This window comes from Colias croceus, chromosome 9, assembly GCF_905220415.1.
Source record: "Colias croceus chromosome 9, ilColCroc2.1".
Taxonomy (NCBI): Eukaryota; Metazoa; Arthropoda; class Insecta; order Lepidoptera; family Pieridae; genus Colias; species Colias croceus.
Window position 1 is genome coordinate 10,358,288 of NC_059545.1, and position 23,895 is coordinate 10,382,182.

A 23,895-nucleotide genomic window follows, 5' to 3' on the forward strand; every position below is an offset into this window, starting at 1 on the left:
TTTGATTTGATAGAAAATTAATAAGGCATGTCTATGGTCTAGACTCTAGGTACTTAACCAACTTTCGGAAATAGTAATGCTTGATATAATAGTGTGATGTGGTGGCGATACTGTATAGGTGTTAGATTGTTCTTTGATTTAATATTTCAAAGTATTTGCTCAAGCATTCAATGATTGTTTATTATTGTATTCAACATACGCGCCATATTGAGTTGACCTACAAGCGGGAAAAAAGCGTTGAATAATTTTACTTTTTGTTTTAATCGCTATGTACCTACACAATTGCTTAAAATATACATTTAATATATTTAATGGAACTGTGTTCATAATTAATCTACGAATGAATCTGTGAATTCGCCATTTTCATCTAATAAATAAATAATTATGTCAAAGTCTACAAATATTTACAAGACTATTAATATTAATTGGCAACATTAATAAATTGGATTGGTATAATGGCGGCTATGTCTCCGTCGGAGGTTTGTAAAATTTAATCAAAATATCGTAACACATTTAACTTTTTTAACTTATTGTGTGGTTTACGTCCGAGTCATTCATTGGCATTTTTTATGTAGATATTTCATTAATACTTCACAACTTTAAATATTATTAATTCAAAGTTACTTTTGTGACAGTTTTCTTCATAGATATTTTGTCAGACTTTCGTATTGTTGTTTTGTGTCGAATATCTGGTGTTGATTATAATATATCATTATATTTTGATATAAATATAATTGAATAGATTATGATGTTACAGAGGAGATTACAGAAAGAACTTATGTCTCTAATGAAAGAACCGCCACCAGGAGTGTCGGTAGACGGTGATCAAGCCAGCCAAAATCTAACACTGTAAGTGACCTATTTTTCTCTTTTATCATCATACAAATCATTCATTAATAACATGTAATTATTAATCTACGATGATAATTGCGAGACAGCAAGGAGAAATAATATTTTTTGTGTTCCAAAACATTCAATTTATCATAAATTTAAGGAACATAAAGGAGATGTTATTGTTTTGGTTTATCTGTAATTCTATTATCAGACCAATTTTAAATACGATTTTCTAATATTTGTAACCTATGGAAATTTACTAACATGTGTAGCAATGTAATAAGATTGTTAGGTAACAATAAATCTAATTTATGGTTTGTTGTATGCATTTTAAATTTTATTGTCCTATAACGATAATATATATAGTTAAACCTGGCTTAATTAGGAAATAAAATTTTAAAAGATTCCAATCAAAGTGTTATTTTTATTTAAACAGACTCTAATAAGAACATATGAATTTATAATATTTAAAAGTTAATGATGTTTATTTATAGGTATTCTGTTTGAAGACATTTCTGTAAAAAGTAAAAAATGTGTGGAATGTGCACGCACCTATTGGCAAAATAAAATAATAATAAAAAACAATAATCTTCCATATTTTTATGTTAAGAATATACCTATTGCATTGAATAAATAAATAAATATTGCAAGACAGTTTTGACACACGGCACAATCTGATCCCATATTAAGCTTTTGCTTATTTTATGGAAACCAGATGACTGATAAACATACATATATAATTTTAAATAATAGATAATTAACACCCAAACACAGAGCAAACATCCATGTTCATCACACAAATATTTTCTCTGGGTGAGAATCAAACCCACTACCTCTGGCTTGGAAGGCAGGGTCACTACCAACTAAGCCAATTAGTTTTATTTTACTAACTTTGCTTTCACAACTTTTGTTTTCAACCATTTAATTTTGTGTTATACATTTTAATATTGTAATAAAAGGTCCTAACTTGAAGCATGGGATAAGCCTATTTTACTTATACAGACAGACCTTAATCTATCTCTACCAACATTTAGATTGGTTCAGTAGTTTTAGCATAATTCAGGAACAAACAACCATACATTTATCCATAAAAACACCCAAACATTTGCATTTTGTATAAAAATTAATTTCATAATTTTTGCGTAAATATAATTTTATGAAATAATAGTTTTATCATAGATGTTTTTATTCCGCAGGTGGACAATTCACATGGAAGGTGTACCGGGCACATTGTATGAGGGGGAAAAATTTGTATTGCAATTCAAATTTACTAATAAATACCCATTCGATTCACCTGAGGTAAGACATTTTTTTATCTTTATATTTTATTTTATTATTATTAGCCTTTGATCAGACTTTTGAAGACATGTATGTATTATATATGGTAGGTTTGATCCATCTCTGCGTGTCCGTTTGCGAGTTGGAAAAGGCCTCCTCCAATCTCTTCCATTCGGACCTTTCTATGGCCACTCTACCCCAAGTTATTTATATAAATACCTACATGTTTGATTTTACAAATTAAATGTAAGTCACAAAGTGATATATTTTTGATTATAATGTGGGTAGATAAAAATATTATTATTAAAATTCCTATTCATCTTGTATTCCTGTGTTAGGATATAGGACAGATTCAGTTTAGTTTATTAATTACCACCACGGGCAATGAGTTGATCACTTCAAGTTTCTAATTAGTATTTATTGATTAGATGCGAACAATTAAATAGAATGTCATTAGATATAAACATATTTTTCTAAACCATAATAAACAAGAGGCTAAGTTGAAGAGATTCTCACTGCAATACACAATTAGAAATTATTTCACAATAAGCTTTAAAAGTTTGTAGTGAGAATTGAGAGGCATCCTACAAGTACGAACTTCGTTGCTATGGTTGTCATCATACTATGTTAATTTGTCGTTAAAATTGTTTGCATTCAAAAGCATATAGGTAAACCAGAATCTGATGGCAATAAGGGAAATCAAAATTTTGAGTGTGCAACCCTAGGGAAAATGGACTGAACGATCTTGATACTGCTTATTTTTTATTTTGTCCTCAACATCATTAGTCACATTACATAAGTGAACAATAATGTACTTAATAATGAGATATCCACTTAATATTATGTAGGTACATACTTACATGTATAATATACATATTACTTTTATCTATGTTATACATATTATTATTTACACATACCTATATTTGTATATTCATTATCATTATGCCATGTAAAAATATGGATGTAATGATAATGCAGATCAAAACTAGATAATGCTAATAATTTTTTTATAAAATAAATAAAAACTATTTTTTTTTTTCGTAAGTATTAACAGATGCACACAATATCAAATTGACTTGGACAGCTTGGACTTGACGAATAGCCGTATTGGAAACTCTTGTAATAAGTTTTCATAAAATTATATTGTAATCAACAAACAATATTATAGTTACCTACTTATAATATTTTTAATTTTAAGTATCAAAACGGGTAAGTCCAATTTACCAATAAAATATTCAACATTGAAAATTGTGATGTGTTTGACCCTTCTTCATCGAATGTTTTTCCATACACGTTATAAACAACATCTCTTGTTGTGATTGCAGCGGCTTTTTCGACATTTTCGAAGATTTTTTAGACAAAATCCTAAAAATTATTCATCAATTCCAAAGAAGACAAATAATTTGACAACCAATTTGATAGTTGTCAAATAACATTGCCATATGAAAATCTTTTATTTCTTAATTATAAATATGCCATCAGATTCTGGTAGACCTTATACCTACATCTCCATTCCTAACAAACTTCAGTACGTTCAAGTCATAGGACGCAAACTTCATGTTTTGATTTCCTTTATAGATAACTAGCTTTCCGCCCGCGGCTTCGCCCGCGATTTCAAAGATAAACCCGCATAGTTCCTGTTCCCGTGGGATTTCCGGGATAAAACCTATCCTATGTGTTAATCCATGTTACCCTCTATATGTGGTCTTAATTTCATTGTAATCGGAGAGTAACAAACACACACACACATCCTCACAAACTTTCGCATTTATAATATTATAGTAGTAGTAGGAAACAGATCGTTCATATTCTGAATAGTTTTTTTTTTTTTTCTGAATAGTTCCTCCCTTACATGACACATGTACACAAATTTACATAGCTCTTCCATTTATTTATATAGATATCATTAATAGCTGCATAATCTTTGACCATTTAATGATTTTCCATGGGTGCCATTAATTAAAAGTTTAATGAATGGTCGAGTCCTTGATACTTATCTATTCAATCGTACAAACACATACTTCTTTATCTACATAATTAAACGATTGCACCGATCTTGAAATAAGCCTTCCTGGTGTTCTGCAATGATGGTATGACAATGGGAATCATTAACATAAAAATAAACATGGTTTTAAATCCTTGTCTGTACTGATGTTATAAAGCTGAAGAAGCACGTTAATTTGTTTGCGTGAACGCGTTAATCTCAGGAACTACGTCCTTTTATCGAGGAACATTATTATCATCGCTCTAAGACCAATAAAAGCGGAGTAAAAACGAAGGGCAAAAGGCATATTATAAAATAATACATATAGGATTTCTATCCTGTTCGATAAGCCTTATTCGATCTTATTTATTTTTTACCAGGTTATACAAAATAAATTGGTTAAGAAGATTAATAGAATGAAAATCCTTCACAGATTTCGGTTACAAAATTAAACTAATCTCACTATATCCACAAGGCTTCTAATCTGATTACGGACAAATCTCCTAAATAACTAGTTGTATGCTGTCGGAATTTTTAAGAAATTAAGTATAAGAAATTTTTTTTGTGACTTTCCATATAATTGATATTTTTTTTATCAATTTAATTAGTCTATTGTACTACAGATGTTCTGAAACATCTTCGGCCATCGTCTTGGACATTTTAATCAGAAGGTATATAAATATCTTCAACCCTAATTGATGCAATTGTTTTAATCGTTTCCTTTATTTCTTAGAAACATCAAGGTGGCTTATTCAAGCCAAATCATTATTTCGTAAAGTTAGTCCATTCATATTTCATCCCTTAGCTGTAGGAAGGTTATGATTTGCTCCTTACGAAGGGAAGGATCCTCTTCCTAAAGGGGTACCTTTTGATATTCCATTAAATGCGGATGCACTTGTTCTTACAAGCCTTTGTCATTTGATTAAGAAGCTTTGACACTGTTCAGCAACTAATTTGCAAAATTGATTTTTGCCAATTATACGTGCCCGTGGGAATACGTAATAGATATAAATTTATAAAGGATAGAAAAAATTCGATCACGAGGCGGGACTTGAACCCGCATCCTTCGCGCCATTCCGGGGCGGATGCCTAACCAACTCAGCCACTCGTGACCCGCCTGAGCAATCGAATTTATTCTATCCTTTCAGTTTTATGTGTCTTAAGGGACACACCGCGCGCCATCTATTGAGATGATTTAACAACCATTTCAACCAATATGAAGCACTTTTCAGTGAATACAATATTGTAACGATGGAACACGACCTTTTCTTGAATTTATATTTTTTGGTTTTTATGGCATTCAAATGCTTTATAAATATAAATTTATAAAGGATAGAAAAAATTCGATCACGAGGCGGGACTTGAACCCGCATCCTTCGCGCCATTCCGGGGCGGATGCCTAACCAACTCAGCCACTCGTGACCCGCCTGAGCAATCGAATTTATTCTATCCTTTCAGTTTTATGTGTCTTAAGGGACACACCGCGCGCCATCTATTGAGATGATTTAACAACCATTTCAACCAATATGAAGCACTTTTCAGTGAATACAATATTGTAACGATGGAACACGACCTTTTCTTGAATTTATATTTTTTGGTTTTTATGGCATTCAAATGCTTTATAAATATAAATTTATAAAGGATAGAAAAAATTCGATCACGAGGCGGGACTTGAACCCGCATCCTTCGCGCCATTCCGGGGCGGATGCCTAACCAACTCAGCCACTCGTGACCCGCCTGAGCAATCGAATTTATTCTATCCTTTCAGTTTTATGTGTCTTAAGGGACACACCGCGCGCCATCTATTGAGATGATTTAACAACCATTTCAACCAATATGAAGCACTTTTCAGTGAATACAATATTGTAACGATGGAACACGACCTTTTCTTGAATTTATATTTTTTGGTTTTTATGGCATTCAAATGCTTTATAAATATAAATTTATAAAGGATAGAAAAAATTCGATCACGAGGCGGGACTTGAACCCGCATCCTTCGCGCCATTCCGGGGCGGATGCCTAACCAACTCAGCCACTCGTGACCCGCCTGAGCAATCGAATTTATTCTATCCTTTCAGTTTTATGTGTCTTAAGGGACACACCGCGCGCCATCTATTGAGATGATTTAACAACCATTTCAACCAATATGAAGCACTTTTCAGTGAATACAATATTGTAACGATGGAACACGACCTTTTCTTGAATTTATATTTTTTGGTTTTTATGGCATTCAAATGCTTTATAAATATAAATTTATAAAGGATAGAAAAAATTCGATCACGAGGCGGGACTTGAACCCGCATCCTTCGCGCCATTCCGGGGCGGATGCCTAACCAACTCAGCCACTCGTGACCCGCCTGAGCAATCGAATTTATTCTATCCTTTCAGTTTTATGTGTCTTAAGGGACACACCGCGCGCCATCTATTGAGATGATTTAACAACCATTTCAACCAATATGAAGCACTTTTCAGTGAATACAATATTGTAACGATGGAACACGACCTTTTCTTGAATTTATATTTTTTGGTTTTTATGGCATTCAAATGCTTTATAAATATAAATTTATAAAGGATAGAAAAAATTCGATCACGAGGCGGGACTTGAACCCGCATCCTTCGCGCCATTCCGGGGCGGATGCCTAACCAACTCAGCCACTCGTGACCCGCCTGAGCAATCGAATTTATTCTATCCTTTCAGTTTTATGTGTCTTAAGGGACACACCGCGCGCCATCTATTGAGATGATTTAACAACCATTTCAACCAATATGAAGCACTTTTCAGTGAATACAATATTGTAACGATGGAACACGACCTTTTCTTGAATTTATATTTTTTGGTTTTTATGGCATTCAAATGCTTTATAAATATAAATTTATAAAGGATAGAAAAAATTCGATCACGAGGCGGGACTTGAACCCGCATCCTTCGCGCCATTCCGGGGCGGATGCCTAACCAACTCAGCCACTCGTGACCCGCCTGAGCAATCGAATTTATTCTATCCTTTCAGTTTTATGTGTCTTAAGGGACACACCGCGCGCCATCTATTGAGATGATTTAACAACCATTTCAACCAATATGAAGCACTTTTCAGTGAATACAATATTGTAACGATGGAACACGACCTTTTCTTGAATTTATATTTTTTGGTTTTTATGGCATTCAAATGCTTTATAAATATAAATTTATAAAGGATAGAAAAAATTCGATCACGAGGCGGGACTTGAACCCGCATCCTTCGCGCCATTCCGGGGCGGATGCCTAACCAACTCAGCCACTCGTGACCCGCCTGAGCAATCGAATTTATTCTATCCTTTCAGTTTTATGTGTCTTAAGGGACACACCGCGCGCCATCTATTGAGATGATTTAACAACCATTTCAACCAATATGAAGCACTTTTCAGTGAATACAATATTGTAACGATGGAACACGACCTTTTCTTGAATTTATATTTTTTGGTTTTTATGGCATTCAAATGCTTTATAAATATAAATTTATAAAGGATAGAAAAAATTCGATCACGAGGCGGGACTTGAACCCGCATCCTTCGCGCCATTCCGGGGCGGATGCCTAACCAACTCAGCCACTCGTGACCCGCCTGAGCAATCGAATTTATTCTATCCTTTCAGTTTTATGTGTCTTAAGGGACACACCGCGCGCCATCTATTGAGATGATTTAACAACCATTTCAACCAATATGAAGCACTTTTCAGTGAATACAATATTGTAACGATGGAACACGACCTTTTCTTGAATTTATATTTTTTGGTTTTTATGGCATTCAAATGCTTTATAAATATAAATTTATAAAGGATAGAAAAAATTCGATCACGAGGCGGGACTTGAACCCGCATCCTTCGCGCCATTCCGGGGCGGATGCCTAACCAACTCAGCCACTCGTGACCCGCCTGAGCAATCGAATTTATTCTATCCTTTCAGTTTTATGTGTCTTAAGGGACACACCGCGCGCCATCTATTGAGATGATTTAACAACCATTTCAACCAATATGAAGCACTTTTCAGTGAATACAATATTGTAACGATGGAACACGACCTTTTCTTGAATTTATATTTTTTGGTTTTTATGGCATTCAAATGCTTTATAAATATAAATTTATAAAGGATAGAAAAAATTCGATCACGAGGCGGGACTTGAACCCGCATCCTTCGCGCCATTCCGGGGCGGATGCCTAACCAACTCAGCCACTCGTGACCCGCCTGAGCAATCGAATTTATTCTATCCTTTCAGTTTTATGTGTCTTAAGGGACACACCGCGCGCCATCTATTGAGATGATTTAACAACCATTTCAACCAATATGAAGCACTTTTCAGTGAATACAATATTGTAACGATGGAACACGACCTTTTCTTGAATTTATATTTTTTGGTTTTTATGGCATTCAAATGCTTTATAAATATAAATTTATAAAGGATAGAAAAAATTCGATCACGAGGCGGGACTTGAACCCGCATCCTTCGCGCCATTCCGGGGCGGATGCCTAACCAACTCAGCCACTCGTGACCCGCCTGAGCAATCGAATTTATTCTATCCTTTCAGTTTTATGTGTCTTAAGGGACACACCGCGCGCCATCTATTGAGATGATTTAACAACCATTTCAACCAATATGAAGCACTTTTCAGTGAATACAATATTGTAACGATGGAACACGACCTTTTCTTGAATTTATATTTTTTGGTTTTTATGGCATTCAAATGCTTTATAAATATAAATTTATAAATTTATAAATTCATATTGGTTGAAATGGTTGTTAAATCATCTCAATAGATGGCGCGCGGTGTGTCCCTTAAGACACATAAAACTGAAAGGATAGAATAAATTCGATTGCTCAGGCGGGTCACGAGTGGCTGAGTTGGTTAGGCATCCGCCCCGGAATGGCGCGAAGGATGCGGGTTCAAGTCCCGCCTCGTGATCGAATTTTTTCTATCCTTTATAAATTTATATTTATAAAGCATTTGAATGCCATAAAAACCAAAAAATATAAATTCAAGAAAAGGTCGTGTTCCATCGTTACAATATTGTATTCACTGAAAAGTGCTTCATATTGGTTGAAATGGTTGTTAAATCATCTCAATAGATGGCGCGCGGTGTGTCCCTTAAGACACATAAAACTGAAAGGATAGAATAAATTCGATTGCTCAGGCGGGTCACGAGTGGCTGAGTTGGTTAGGCATCCGCCCCGGAATGGCGCGAAGGATGCGGGTTCAAGTCCCGCCTCGTGATCGAATTTTTTCTATTCTTTATAAATTTATATTTATAAAGCATTTGAATGCCATAAAAACCAAAAAATATAAATTCAAGAAAAGGTCGTGTTCCATCGTTACAATATTGTATTCACTGAAAAGTGCTTCATATTGGTTGAAATGGTTGTTAAATCATCTCAATAGATGGCGCGCGGTGTGTCCCTTAAGACACATAAAACTGAAAGGATAGAATAAATTCGATTGCTCAGGCGGGTCACGAGTGGCTGAGTTGGTTAGGCATCCGCCCCGGAATGGCGCGAAGGATGCGGGTTCAAGTCCCGCCTCGTGATCGAATTTTTTCTATCCTTTATAAATTTATATTTATAAAGCATTTGAATGCCATAAAAACCAAAAAATATAAATTCAAGAAAAGGTCGTGTTCCATCGTTACAATATTGTATTCACTGAAAAGTGCTTCATATTGGTTGAAATGGTTGTTAAATCATCTCAATAGATGGCGCGCGGTGTGTCCCTTAAGACACATAAAACTGAAAGGATAGAATAAATTCGATTGCTCAGGCGGGTCACGAGTGGCTGAGTTGGTTAGGCATCCGCCCCGGAATGGCGCGAAGGATGCGGGTTCAAGTCCCGCCTCGTGATCGAATTTTTTCTATCCTTTATAAATTTATATTTATAAAGCATTTGAATGCCATAAAAACCAAAAAATATAAATTCAAGAAAAGGTCGTGTTCCATCGTTACAATATTGTATTCACTGAAAAGTGCTTCATATTGGTTGAAATGGTTGTTAAATCATCTCAATAGATGGCGCGCGGTGTGTCCCTTAAGACACATAAAACTGAAAGGATAGAATAAATTCGATTGCTCAGGCGGGTCACGAGTGGCTGAGTTGGTTAGGCATCCGCCCCGGAATGGCGCGAAGGATGCGGGTTCAAGTCCCGCCTCGTGATCGAATTTTTTCTATCCTTTATAAATTTATATTTATAAAGCATTTGAATGCCATAAAAACCAAAAAATATAAATTCAAGAAAAGGTCGTGTTCCATCGTTACAATATTGTATTCACTGAAAAGTGCTTCATATTGGTTGAAATGGTTGTTAAATCATCTCAATAGATGGCGCGCGGTGTGTCCCTTAAGACACATAAAACTGAAAGGATAGAATAAATTCGATTGCTCAGGCGGGTCACGAGTGGCTGAGTTGGTTAGGCATCCGCCCCGGAATGGCGCGAAGGATGCGGGTTCAAGTCCCGCCTCGTGATCGAATTTTTTCTATCCTTTATAAATTTATATTTATAAAGCATTTGAATGCCATAAAAACCAAAAAATATAAATTCAAGAAAAGGTCGTGTTCCATCGTTACAATATTGTATTCACTGAAAAGTGCTTCATATTGGTTGAAATGGTTGTTAAATCATCTCAATAGATGGCGCGCGGTGTGTCCCTTAAGACACATAAAACTGAAAGGATAGAATAAATTCGATTGCTCAGGCGGGTCACGAGTGGCTGAGTTGGTTAGGCATCCGCCCCGGAATGGCGCGAAGGATGCGGGTTCAAGTCCCGCCTCGTGATCGAATTTTTTCTATCCTTTATAAATTTATATTTATAAAGCATTTGAATGCCATAAAAACCAAAAAATATAAATTCAAGAAAAGGTCGTGTTCCATCGTTACAATATTGTATTCACTGAAAAGTGCTTCATATTGGTTGAAATGGTTGTTAAATCATCTCAATAGATGGCGCGCGGTGTGTCCCTTAAGACACATAAAACTGAAAGGATAGAATAAATTCGATTGCTCAGGCGGGTCACGAGTGGCTGAGTTGGTTAGGCATCCGCCCCGGAATGGCGCGAAGGATGCGGGTTCAAGTCCCGCCTCGTGATCGAATTTTTTCTATCCTTTATAAATTTATATTTATAAAGCATTTGAATGCCATAAAAACCAAAAAATATAAATTCAAGAAAAGGTCGTGTTCCATCGTTACAATATTGTATTCACTGAAAAGTGCTTCATATTGGTTGAAATGGTTGTTAAATCATCTCAATAGATGGCGCGCGGTGTGTCCCTTAAGACACATAAAACTGAAAGGATAGAATAAATTCGATTGCTCAGGCGGGTCACGAGTGGCTGAGTTGGTTAGGCATCCGCCCCGGAATGGCGCGAAGGATGCGGGTTCAAGTCCCGCCTCGTGATCGAATTTTTTCTATCCTTTATAAATTTATATTTATAAAGCATTTGAATGCCATAAAAACCAAAAAATATAAATTCAAGAAAAGGTCGTGTTCCATCGTTACAATATTGTATTCACTGAAAAGTGCTTCATATTGGTTGAAATGGTTGTTAAATCATCTCAATAGATGGCGCGCGGTGTGTCCCTTAAGACACATAAAACTGAAAGGATAGAATAAATTCGATTGCTCAGGCGGGTCACGAGTGGCTGAGTTGGTTAGGCATCCGCCCCGGAATGGCGCGAAGGATGCGGGTTCAAGTCCCGCCTCGTGATCGAATTTTTTCTATCCTTTATAAATTTATATTTATAAAGCATTTGAATGCCATAAAAACCAAAAAATATAAATTCAAGAAAAGGTCGTGTTCCATCGTTACAATATTGTATTCACTGAAAAGTGCTTCATATTGGTTGAAATGGTTGTTAAATCATCTCAATAGATGGCGCGCGGTGTGTCCCTTAAGACACATAAAACTGAAAGGATAGAATAAATTCGATTGCTCAGGCGGGTCACGAGTGGCTGAGTTGGTTAGGCATCCGCCCCGGAATGGCGCGAAGGATGCGGGTTCAAGTCCCGCCTCGTGATCGAATTTTTTCTATCCTTTATAAATTTATATTTATAAAGCATTTGAATGCCATAAAAACCAAAAAATATAAATTCAAGAAAAGGTCGTGTTCCATCGTTACAATATTGTATTCACTGAAAAGTGCTTCATATTGGTTGAAATGGTTGTTAAATCATCTCAATAGATGGCGCGCGGTGTGTCCCTTAAGACACATAAAACTGAAAGGATAGAATAAATTCGATTGCTCAGGCGGGTCACGAGTGGCTGAGTTGGTTAGGCATCCGCCCCGGAATGGCGCGAAGGATGCGGGTTCAAGTCCCGCCTCGTGATCGAATTTTTTCTATCCTTTATAAATTTATATTTATAAAGCATTTGAATGCCATAAAAACCAAAAAATATAAATTCAAGAAAAGGTCGTGTTCCATCGTTACAATATTGTATTCACTGAAAAGTGCTTCATATTGGTTGAAATGGTTGTTAAATCATCTCAATAGATGGCGCGCGGTGTGTCCCTTAAGACACATAAAACTGAAAGGATAGAATAAATTCGATTGCTCAGGCGGGTCACGAGTGGCTGAGTTGGTTAGGCATCCGCCCCGGAATGGCGCGAAGGATGCGGGTTCAAGTCCCGCCTCGTGATCGAATTTTTTCTATCCTTTATAAATTTATATTTATAAAGCATTTGAATGCCATAAAAACCAAAAAATATAAATTCAAGAAAAGGTCGTGTTCCATCGTTACAATATTGTATTCACTGAAAAGTGCTTCATATTGGTTGAAATGGTTGTTAAATCATCTCAATAGATGGCGCGCGGTGTGTCCCTTAAGACACATAAAACTGAAAGGATAGAATAAATTCGATTGCTCAGGCGGGTCACGAGTGGCTGAGTTGGTTAGGCATCCGCCCCGGAATGGCGCGAAGGATGCGGGTTCAAGTCCCGCCTCGTGATCGAATTTTTTCTATCCTTTATAAATTTATATTTATAAAGCATTTGAATGCCATAAAAACCAAAAAATATAAATTCAAGAAAAGGTCGTGTTCCATCGTTACAATATTGTATTCACTGAAAAGTGCTTCATATTGGTTGAAATGGTTGTTAAATCATCTCAATAGATGGCGCGCGGTGTGTCCCTTAAGACACATAAAACTGAAAGGATAGAATAAATTCGATTGCTCAGGCGGGTCACGAGTGGCTGAGTTGGTTAGGCATCCGCCCCGGAATGGCGCGAAGGATGCGGGTTCAAGTCCCGCCTCGTGATCGAATTTTTTCTATCCTTTATAAATTTATATTTATAAAGCATTTGAATGCCATAAAAACCAAAAAATATAAATTCAAGAAAAGGTCGTGTTCCATCGTTACAATATTGTATTCACTGAAAAGTGCTTCATATTGGTTGAAATGGTTGTTAAATCATCTCAATAGATGGCGCGCGGTGTGTCCCTTAAGACACATAAAACTGAAAGGATAGAATAAATTCGATTGCTCAGGCGGGTCACGAGTGGCTGAGTTGGTTAGGCATCCGCCCCGGAATGGCGCGAAGGATGCGGGTTCAAGTCCCGCCTCGTGATCGAATTTTTTCTATCCTTTATAAATTTATATTTATAAAGCATTTGAATGCCATAAAAACCAAAAAATATAAATTCAAGAAAAGGTCGTGTTCCATCGTTACAATATTGTATTCACTGAAAAGTGCTTCATATTGGTTGAAATGGTTGTTAAATCATCTCAATAGATGGCGCGCGGTGTGTCCCTTAAGACACATAAAACTGAAAGGATAGAATAAATTCGATTGCTCAGGCGGGTCACGAGTGGCTGAGTTGGTTAGGCATCCGCCCCGGAATGGCGCGAAGGATGCGGGTTCAAGTCCCGCCTCGTGATCGAATTTTTTCTATCCTTTATAAATTTATATTTATAAAGCATTTGAATGCCATAAAAACCAAAAAATATAAATTCAAGAAAAGGTCGTGTTCCATCGTTACAATATTGTATTCACTGAAAAGTGCTTCATATTGGTTGAAATGGTTGTTAAATCATCTCAATAGATGGCGCGCGGTGTGTCCCTTAAGACACATAAAACTGAAAGGATAGAATAAATTCGATTGCTCAGGCGGGTCACGAGTGGCTGAGTTGGTTAGGCATCCGCCCCGGAATGGCGCGAAGGATGCGGGTTCAAGTCCCGCCTCGTGATCGAATTTTTTCTATCCTTTATAAATTTATATTTATAAAGCATTTGAATGCCATAAAAACCAAAAAATATAAATTCAAGAAAAGGTCGTGTTCCATCGTTACAATATTGTATTCACTGAAAAGTGCTTCATATTGGTTGAAATGGTTGTTAAATCATCTCAATAGATGGCGCGCGGTGTGTCCCTTAAGACACATAAAACTGAAAGGATAGAATAAATTCGATTGCTCAGGCGGGTCACGAGTGGCTGAGTTGGTTAGGCATCCGCCCCGGAATGGCGCGAAGGATGCGGGTTCAAGTCCCGCCTCGTGATCGAATTTTTTCTATCCTTTATAAATTTATATTTATAAAGCATTTGAATGCCATAAAAACCAAAAAATATAAATTACGTAATAGATTTCAATAGAACGGTTATCCTACGAGAGTTACGAGTGTAATTAATGTGATGATCATATCTGTTGAGCCTTATCTTCGTATGGTATAGTTATGTTACTAGCTGGTCTTTATCCTTAAACTGAAGATCAATAACCAACCAATTTCTTTAATGCCATACATTATCCACTGATGAGTATGGTATTTGTTGCCATGGTAACATATCTATCTGAGGCCCTTTGAAACAAACTCAAATCATCCTAACAATGTTTGTAAAACGAAGGCAGTAAAATAATAATCATGAAGCTTATATAGCCTCGTAATAGACTTTTATAGCGACATATTTATAAGCTTTCCACTTCGCTGATCTCTCGATTTCCATATTTATTATGTATTTCTTCGTTGGCGTTGATTTTCGTGTCTGCTCCCAATTGCGAACCTTCCTAAAAACTTGACATGTCTATATCGTTCCGCAAATAGTTGGTAAGAAAAAGGCTGGTAGAAGTGAAAGACCTCTAAAACTACCTAATCCTTTTGAGGATGCTTTTGCCTCTGTTTTCCTCGTCCATAACTTTGCAGAGAAATTGTATCATATTTTGGAAGCAACACTTCTCATTGTTACAAATAATTAATAAATTATTCTGCAAAGATATCGAAATACCAATAAAACTTTATATTTCTGCGATCTCAGTACATTGTACCTAATTAGAGTATACACTGCGATGTTTTAACGCGTACAGTGACCAATTATCGTCCAATTACGGTCAGTACACTTCATACATTCTGTTAATTTATCTAATTATTCTTCAGCACTTGAAATTTCCGAACCGAAATGAAGATTTATATACCTATTTGCTGCTACAGAACATTTTTTAAAGAATCTTCGAGTAATCTCGACAAAACCTTAAGATGGATGCAAGGTCCAAAGGTCGTTTCTATTATTCTATTGCATTTACGAATACGTAGATGAGTTAAGATTGTAATTGATATTTCAAAGATGCCCCCGATAAGCATTCTTTGCAAATAGATCGCAAATTCAATGGGAATATTGAACTGCACATAACAATACATTAAAATAAAATTAGCACAAAAGAAGTACTATTATCAGATAGGAGAATATCAATGTTAAACGATTATATAGTTCTTTAAAATAACTATAGTTACTAAGGACTATAGATTTTGGTAATAGCATCAGCCGGAAAAGAAATCTCAAATGTACATTTAATTTCTTATGTTGCACGTTCAGCTTCGACGTGTTTCGAATAACTTTAATGCACTTCAAAGTTTGACTAGAAATTTCTGACACGGAACGTGTTTCATGTAAGCTTTAAATACGAGAGTATAGGTTTCATAAGAGATCATATTTCGTAAAATCCAATCCTATACTTAAGTATTATACCTACTACTAATACTATAAACGTGAAAATTAATGATAAACTTCACGCAAAAACATCGAATCCTAATCTGATCGATGTATTAAAAATTGGAACACTGATAGGTTATCTAATATGTATATTATATCTGTATAGTCTGTCTACAGTACATAATCTGTCTACAGTAGCACAAAGACTATTTTTACCCAGTTACACAAAATCAGTCTAGCTGGTTCTGTAGATTCCTAGGCTGTAAATAAATGATTATGATAAAGGCGTAGGTACGTACACCTTTTCCTGAAAAAATATGCAGGATTATAAAGTACATATTTGGCCTTCTGTCAATGGAGCCAACAGTTTCGTTTTCAATCTCGCATCTATGTGGTCTCAAACGTAACACTGTAGATCTAACGAGTATGTCTAGCAAATACAGAAGTTATGTTGTTTACATACATAGGTCGCATAGCAATACCATACTTATAATATTCTCGTTGTAAAGTAAATATTTTGCATTGGCCTCTTGGAAGGACTATTTTAAATCCCCTAGCACGATCAAAATATTCCCTAGGTTATTGTTACTAACAGTAATGTTTGCTAAATTAACACTAATATAGTTACACATTTATATTGAGAACTTAAAAACCATTATGTAACTAATTGTTGGTATAGGAGCTATTTATATAATTTATGGCGGTAGTTTTTAAAAAAGGTTTCTTTATGTCACAAAAGTTACCACTAGAATTTATCTTCCTTTATTTTATTTATTTTTGTCCATAGGAATATATTATGTTCTGTAAATAATGTTAAACTATCGATTGATCTGAAAACATTGACTCGTTTGAATTGCGTGGTTGTTAGTTAACATATTCTACGCAAACGCTCATTTTATCAATTTATTCAACGAGTGGAGATGTGACTGACGCACGATGATAATATTAATTTATTATTTACCATGCATGTCCTAACAAACCTTTTGAACTGTATCTTATAATAGTAACATTTTTATAGATATCTACGCAGTACCCACCCATCTATTCTTTTTCGTTATTAGGCGACTCATATTGCTTTTTTTTTGTGGGACGCTTACAACAAGAAAAATATCGTGTTCTAAATGTAATTGAACAACTACAAATTTTCGGAATAAAAGCAGGTCACACAATTTCTGGGTTCAATTTCTTCTCCAGTTTTTAAACTTACGTAAATTCATACCCACGGAAACATAAACAAATTTTGTGTATGTCTACATATCAGCTGTTATCTATGTACCATAATAAGCTTTGATAATTTCGTAACAACGCACCGTATATTGAAATAAAAGCATAGTAAAAAGAGAGAAGTAGGTATGTTATCTTCGAACAAAGGTATATCGCGCCGTTTGAGGACGTGCATGGCGTAGTGCTTGGCCACGCCCCCCGTTTATGTACGTACGCACGCACACAACGCCGCTCGGTTCCTACTCATGGGCCGTTCTCGTGAGGGCAGCGCCATTGCTGTGAGCGGTCGGTGTTAATTTATACAATTATTTAAAATATCTATATCAAAAGTCTCGAAATATGCAAAACTTACAAAATTGACGTCAAATACATAGTTACATCATTGGATGGTCAAACAAATACGATCTAATAGAATGTGCATCTATTTTTACGAGTCGGTTCTCTGTGATGTAATGTTTGCATTATTGAAGATGTAATCACGACTATGTAACTTAATGTTATTATGTTGTAGTTTATAGCCTTGTGGCTGACGCGTGTTTGCTTTTAGTGGACGATGTTGCTTACGTAAAAATGCGTAACGGAATTATTTATTTGTTTTATTGTGCCTATTCATGTTTTTTAGTTTTTGTTTGACTGACAATTTAATTTATGAGACCTATGAAATAAATGTAAAAATTAATTAAATTATACCTAAATGTACTACTAAAATTAACAAAAGTATATAAACTAACAAAATGTATAATATGTATTATGTACCTATTAGCTGATGCATTCTTAATACTTCGAATTATGAAATGTAAGCAAATCAATTGTTTTTTTTTTCTCGACATAACCATGACATACTTTCTCGTAGTTTTATCCGCATAGCATCATTTATCCTTAGTTTTTGACTTTGTTTGCTGTAAAAAATGTTATGCACTATATACATTTGAAAAACAACGAGAATTTTGATTGTACAGGGTGGTTCTAAATTACGTTGACAAATTTCAAAATAATAAATTTCAAAAATGGGACATGCTGCGTTGCTTTTGTTTTTTAATTATTATTTTCACATGTTTTGGCGCCAACTTAAAGTTATTTGTGAAGAGAATAAATTAAAAATTAGTCATTTTTACTATGTCTGCTCAACGAGGTGCAATAATATCCTTATATGAGGCTGGTAAGCGGCAGTGTGCGATAGTGTGACTTCTCAGTATCAGTCGGCAGTTAGTTTCTTCTGCTATTAAACGCTACGATGAGCTTGGCCATCTTGGTAACTGTCTGGGAAGAGGCAGAAAAAGAACTGTAACGACGCCTAGGCTTCGACATATCGTCAAACAAAGATAGACCCGCAATTCACAAGCCAAGGTAAGAAAAATGGCTCGAGATTTAGGTGTAAGTCATTCAACGTTACAACGAGTTGTTAAAAATGAGCTCAAGTTAACAGCATACAAGCTTCGAAAAGCGCAGCGGTTGGATGATAAAGATAAAAAAATACGCCTTGAAAGATGTCGCTTACTGAAAGCGCGCTCCGCTGGTGAAGCGTGGAAAAATATTTTTTTCACCGATGAAAAAAATTTTCAGATTGAACAGTCTCATAACCGCCAAAACGATAAAGTTTACTCTTCTAGTCGCCCTGGAGCCACAGCAATTATCCCCCATCGGCATAGACCGGATTCAGTCATGGTTTGGCGTGGCATTTGCTCAACAGGCAAAACTCCTCTCGTTTTCGTAAAAAAAGGTGTGAAAATGAATCAAGAAATAAACCGACGCGATATTTTAGAGAGTGTAGTTCTTCCTTGGAGCCAGTAGCACTTCGGTGACCAACCGTGGACTTTTCAACATGACTCTGCTGCATCTCACAGGGCCTCAAATGTACAGTAGTGATGTATGGACCATTTCCCAGAGTTCATAAGTTCCAAGGAATGGCCTCCATTTTCATCAGACCTTAATCGAATGGATTTCAGCGTATGGTCAATTCTAGAGGCGAAGGCCTGTGCAACATCACACAGAAGTGTAGACGCGCTGAAGGCAACACTTACTCGTGAGTGGGACAAAATATCTGAAGAGGAGGTACGGAAAATCGTCGAAAACTTCAGAAAACGTTTAAGCCTTTGTATTAAAGCTAAAGGTGGTTATTTTGAAAATAAATAGATATTTACATTAAAATAATACTGTATTTTTATTATAAAGTAGTCACAGATATACTGAATAAAAGAAAAATAAAATAAATCGTAAAATAAGTTGTCAACGTATTTCAGAGCCACCCTGTAATGTAAAATATAATTTTTTTCGGTGACATTTCTCACTTTAACCTGACTGACATTAATTAATATTAAAATAAAGTACATAAATAATATTAAAATCCAAATAAATATCAAATGACCATCGCTCATTTAATTCTAAAAAAACTAGTCTAAATATGAATGCGTTTGCACTTCCAATCGTTTGAATTGTCACTTTACTAGAATCACATGATGAGCATTGATTGTGCGTTTTTCCATTACCCGGCCCGGCTCCGGCACGGCAATGGCATGGTCGGGGACCGGTACCGGCACCGGGACTTCGTTTTTCCATTGCGCCGGTGTCGATGCCGGTTTACGCCCGGTGAGTGGTAGTACCACTGTGGTACAGTACTGATATGACAATTCATATAAATATGCAATACTTAAGCAATTTTGCCGGCCGGCACAAGTGGGAAGCTTGCTGCCCCGGCGACGGCGACGGCGCCGGCAGGACTCAATGCCGTGCCGGCGCCGGCGCCGGTAAGTGAAAAAGCGAGCCATACATTTTCATACATTTTTGCTTCCCCGGCAACGGCACGGCGCCGGTGCCGGTGCCGGGCCGGGTAATGGAAAAACGCCCATTGCTTAGTCACTAGTGCTAGACTATTGATTGAAATACGCTTGTTTTATATGTTTTCTTGAATATTATATGATACCAGTTTTTCCATTCATGTTTTGGTCACATTTATTTGGATTTAATGCTTGCTATGAACATTTTTCCAATGTGTGTCTATTGACATTTCCAATAGACAAATTAAATCTTTATACCGTGTATGTTTTAGCATAAACGCAAATAAGTTCTATAAGCCTGTATTAATCGTAAGCCTATAAATTAGGCTCAGAATAGTTCGACGCTTCACGGCGTCAACTTTGTCGCTCTAATCCTAGATTCTTATCAGGCGGTTCTGTATCGCATACAAATTTGTATTTGCGTCTCAGCTATTTAAGTAGTAAGTACCTACATACGTATTGATGCTGTCATGCTTTTCAATACGAGATCGCATTTCAAATAACTCGCATATAAAAAACTAGATCTTTTACGCACAAATGGTTAAAAGTTATAAACGCTATTTATTTATTTAATTAACTTAAACCCGCGATTTGGTCAATTAGACCTTTTTCCAGTACGAATTTTCTTCCTCCCAATTATAATTGAAACTAAGTTGGTATTCGATAACTATGAATTTTCGAATAAACAAAGCTCTCTTATTTAAGGCTACCGTCATCGTTCGTAAGTTATGAAATAAAAACAACTTCTTCATTTATTTATCTCTTTAGTTTACAGCCTATTGGCATGTCATAATTTATTGTCTTACCACAAAACAATTTAAACACAGTCTAACTTTAAACCAGGGATCTGTCACTTTAGTTGTCTTTATGTGAAATACTACAAAACTAGATTAAAGAGAACCCGCGCTTAAAGTTAAACTCTGTCTAAAGTTTTTTGTGATAAGACAGTTTCTAATCTCAAGTGCGTGCATCGTTGCAGGTAACGTTCGTAGGCAACAACATCCCGGTGCACCCGCACGTGTACTCGAACGGGCACATCTGCCTGTCGATACTCACCGACGACTGGTCGCCGGCGCTCTCCGTGCAGTCCGTCTGTCTGTCTATCGTGTCTATGCTTAGTAGCTGTAAAGAGAAGGTGAGGCTTGAAAAAATTAAAAGAGCGTGTGTGCCGAGCACACGTGTCAGAAGTGAAACTTCTTTGGCAATATTCAAATATAACAAAATCGTCCGCTTGCTCCATGACGTGACTGTATATTGCAATGACGCGACTTTGAAATTTTTCTCTTAACGCGCCTAAAGAAGTTTCACTTCAAATAAAAAAGTGTTCGACTGGTCGCCCGCGCTCTCCGTGCAGTCCGGCTGTTTGTCTTTCGCGCTTTAGAAGCTGTAAAGAGAAGGTGAGAAACTGTTGGTTTTTTTTTAATTATTACTGTTCGAAATTTAAAAAAAAATATTCGACTAGTCGCCAGTGGTCTCCGAGTTATGTTCGAAACTTTAGTGTCTATTCTTCGTAGTAGCTGTAAAGTGTTAAGAGAAGGTGAGAATTTAAGACTGATTTAGCGTGAAATATGAATTATGAATTCATGCTAGTGAAAAGTGAAATACTTTTTTGTCATATTTGTCATTGTTTGTCTATAAACATCGCACCAAACCCATAAATTCTTACCTAACTATGGAATATGTATTTTTATAGTACCTAACTTAATTATGAAATTGAAAATTTTTTACCAAAAAGACACTAGAAATTACTGCAACAAAATTAACTGAAAATAATCATGACATTTTGTAAATTTTTCAGAAACGACCGCCGGATAATTCATTTTACGTAAAAACATGCAATAAAAATCCTAAGAAAACAAAATGGTGGTACCACGGTGAGTGAGGCAACATTTATAAAATTAAATTTTAAATGAACCATATTATAATAAAATGAGTTGTTAATACTTACATATTTATTACCGAATCAACTTTTAACAATTTTTGCTTCAACCGAAATGCTATAATCAATGTAATGATTGTTAATTGAAAAGATAATTGTAGAATAAATAACTTAAAATAAACGGGATAAAATATGTAATATTAAAAGTTGTATATTACATTAATTTATGCAGGCCATGTCAAATTGACGATTGTACCATTATGTAAATGTTCGTTTATCTCTTATCTTAATCCGTATCTCTTGATAATCGTCACATTAATCAATTTGCTTTTATAGGCTAGTAGGGAAATAGGTCAGTTTTTAGAAAACCTTGCAAAAATGAAAATAATTTTAATCTTTATCCAATTAACAGAAACTAACATGTCTAATTTTTCGTTTTCAGACGACTCAGTGTAACACCGTTTGCTTGCTATATCGAGCATGGACGATAAACGTGAACTTGTGATAAGTGTTATCGATAATGTTAACATATAATGTTATGTATATACGGACGGACGGTGCGATTTTATAGGCGGCTGTGCTAAATTATTTTATCTATTTTGCCGCCAAATGGAATGTCAGTGTCAAATGGATTTGACGTTTGTGCTCTGTGGTTCGATGCTTGAAAATTTTGTGTAGATAATTATTTTGCGATTGGAAATGCTTAATAGAATTTATTGTGGAGATGGGCGAAAGCGGAAATCGATTCGTGTGTAATGGAGCGAGATTTTAAAAGTACAATTTTTTATTTTTGTGTGCTTGTTTAGTCTGTAAAGAATATTCGACAAATTATGTGTACAAGAGCTTGGCTATTGCCTATTGCTACGATGTTAACGGTCAATTTTAAACTTTTACAACTTTAATAAAAACGCAATAATTTTTCTAAAAAGTTACCTACCGACGGCTTAAAAATTTTCAATCATATATTGCTTTATATAATGCAGAGAATGCGTTACAAATAACAATTGGCTCACAAAACAACGAGCGTAAATAATTGAAATCGACTGTGAAATATTATAGAAATGATTTTGCGATCGCCCATCTCAAATTGTAAACGGCAAATTTGATGAAATGTATAAGTGAAGCAGTCAGTTATGAATAAATGTATTATAGGTTATAAAAGTTCAATAAATTATTCAATCATCTCTTTGGTTCCTTTTACGGACAATAAAATCTAGATTCGATGCTGAGAAAACTTGAGACCTCGCCCTTTACTTCCTACCATCTAATATATTAAAATATACAGGGTGTCCCAAAAAGTAGTGATGAACGGAAGCTGGGAGGTAGAGGACCTAGAGAGCTATCCGAATCACCCCCATGTATGTTATGCGATTTTTCGTATTTTCGGAGATATGACGTTTTTTTTCAATTTTTCACCTATCGCCGAGTACGATGATATTTTAACTCATGGTGACGTCATTTAAAAGACAACTTTTTTGGTGATGTCACACTTACATTGAGCAACAGCGGGGTTATTTTAAAAATTTCTGGTTATTAAACACCTTTTTATTGGTTTTAATTTGTTTTTGTTAATCATCGTGTTAATTCAATTTTTGCACTTACCACATTTAGATTTCAATTTTTCGATTGAAGCCTTCTGAATAATAAAATGAAATTTTCAGGGTAGCTACCTGATAGATAGAGCAAGTTTTTAAAAGCCAAACGAGAACCTTTTTTATGTGATTTTATTTTTTTACGGGCCTTATTAAATTGAAAAAAACGTCATAACTCCGAAAATACGAAAAATCGCATAACATACATGGGGGTGATTCGGATAGCCCTCGTGGTCCTCTACCTCCCAGCTTCCGTTCATCACTACTTTTTGGGACACCCTGTATAGGTATTTTATGTGTTGGTTTTCTTGTACACACAAAAATGTCTAAACCTAATTTGGATTTTGGTGGTAAATTTCAAAATATATTTTGACGATTCAAAAGTATCTACTGCT

At 35.6% G+C, this 23,895-nt stretch overlaps 1 protein-coding gene across 1 annotated transcript; it reads left to right on the forward strand.

Moving 5' to 3' along the window:
* The first annotated feature begins 98 nt into the window (after positions 1-98).
* Positions 99-23,091, forward strand: LOC123694184 (ubiquitin-conjugating enzyme E2 W). Its single transcript, XM_045639531.1, has 6 exons — positions 99-479; positions 758-849; positions 2,031-2,133; positions 21,009-21,164; positions 21,828-21,903; positions 22,351-23,091. Exons 1-6 carry the CDS (start codon positions 456-458, stop codon positions 22,362-22,364), a joined length of 465 nt encoding a protein of 154 aa, XP_045495487.1. The 5' UTR covers positions 99-455; the 3' UTR covers positions 22,365-23,091.
* Positions 23,092-23,895: the final 804 nt, after the last annotated feature.

Excerpts from the sequence above, each read along its gene's own strand:
- LOC123694184 (XM_045639531.1), top strand. The coding sequence starts at position 456 with ATGGCGGCTATGTCTCCGTCGGAG. Across the intron at positions 850-2,030 it reads GCCAGCCAAAATCTAACACT|GTGGACAATTCACATGGAAG; the intron begins GTAAGTGACCTA and ends TTTATTCCGCAG. Across the intron at positions 21,165-21,827 it reads TTAGTAGCTGTAAAGAGAAG|AAACGACCGCCGGATAATTC; the intron begins GTGAGGCTTGAA and ends TAAATTTTTCAG.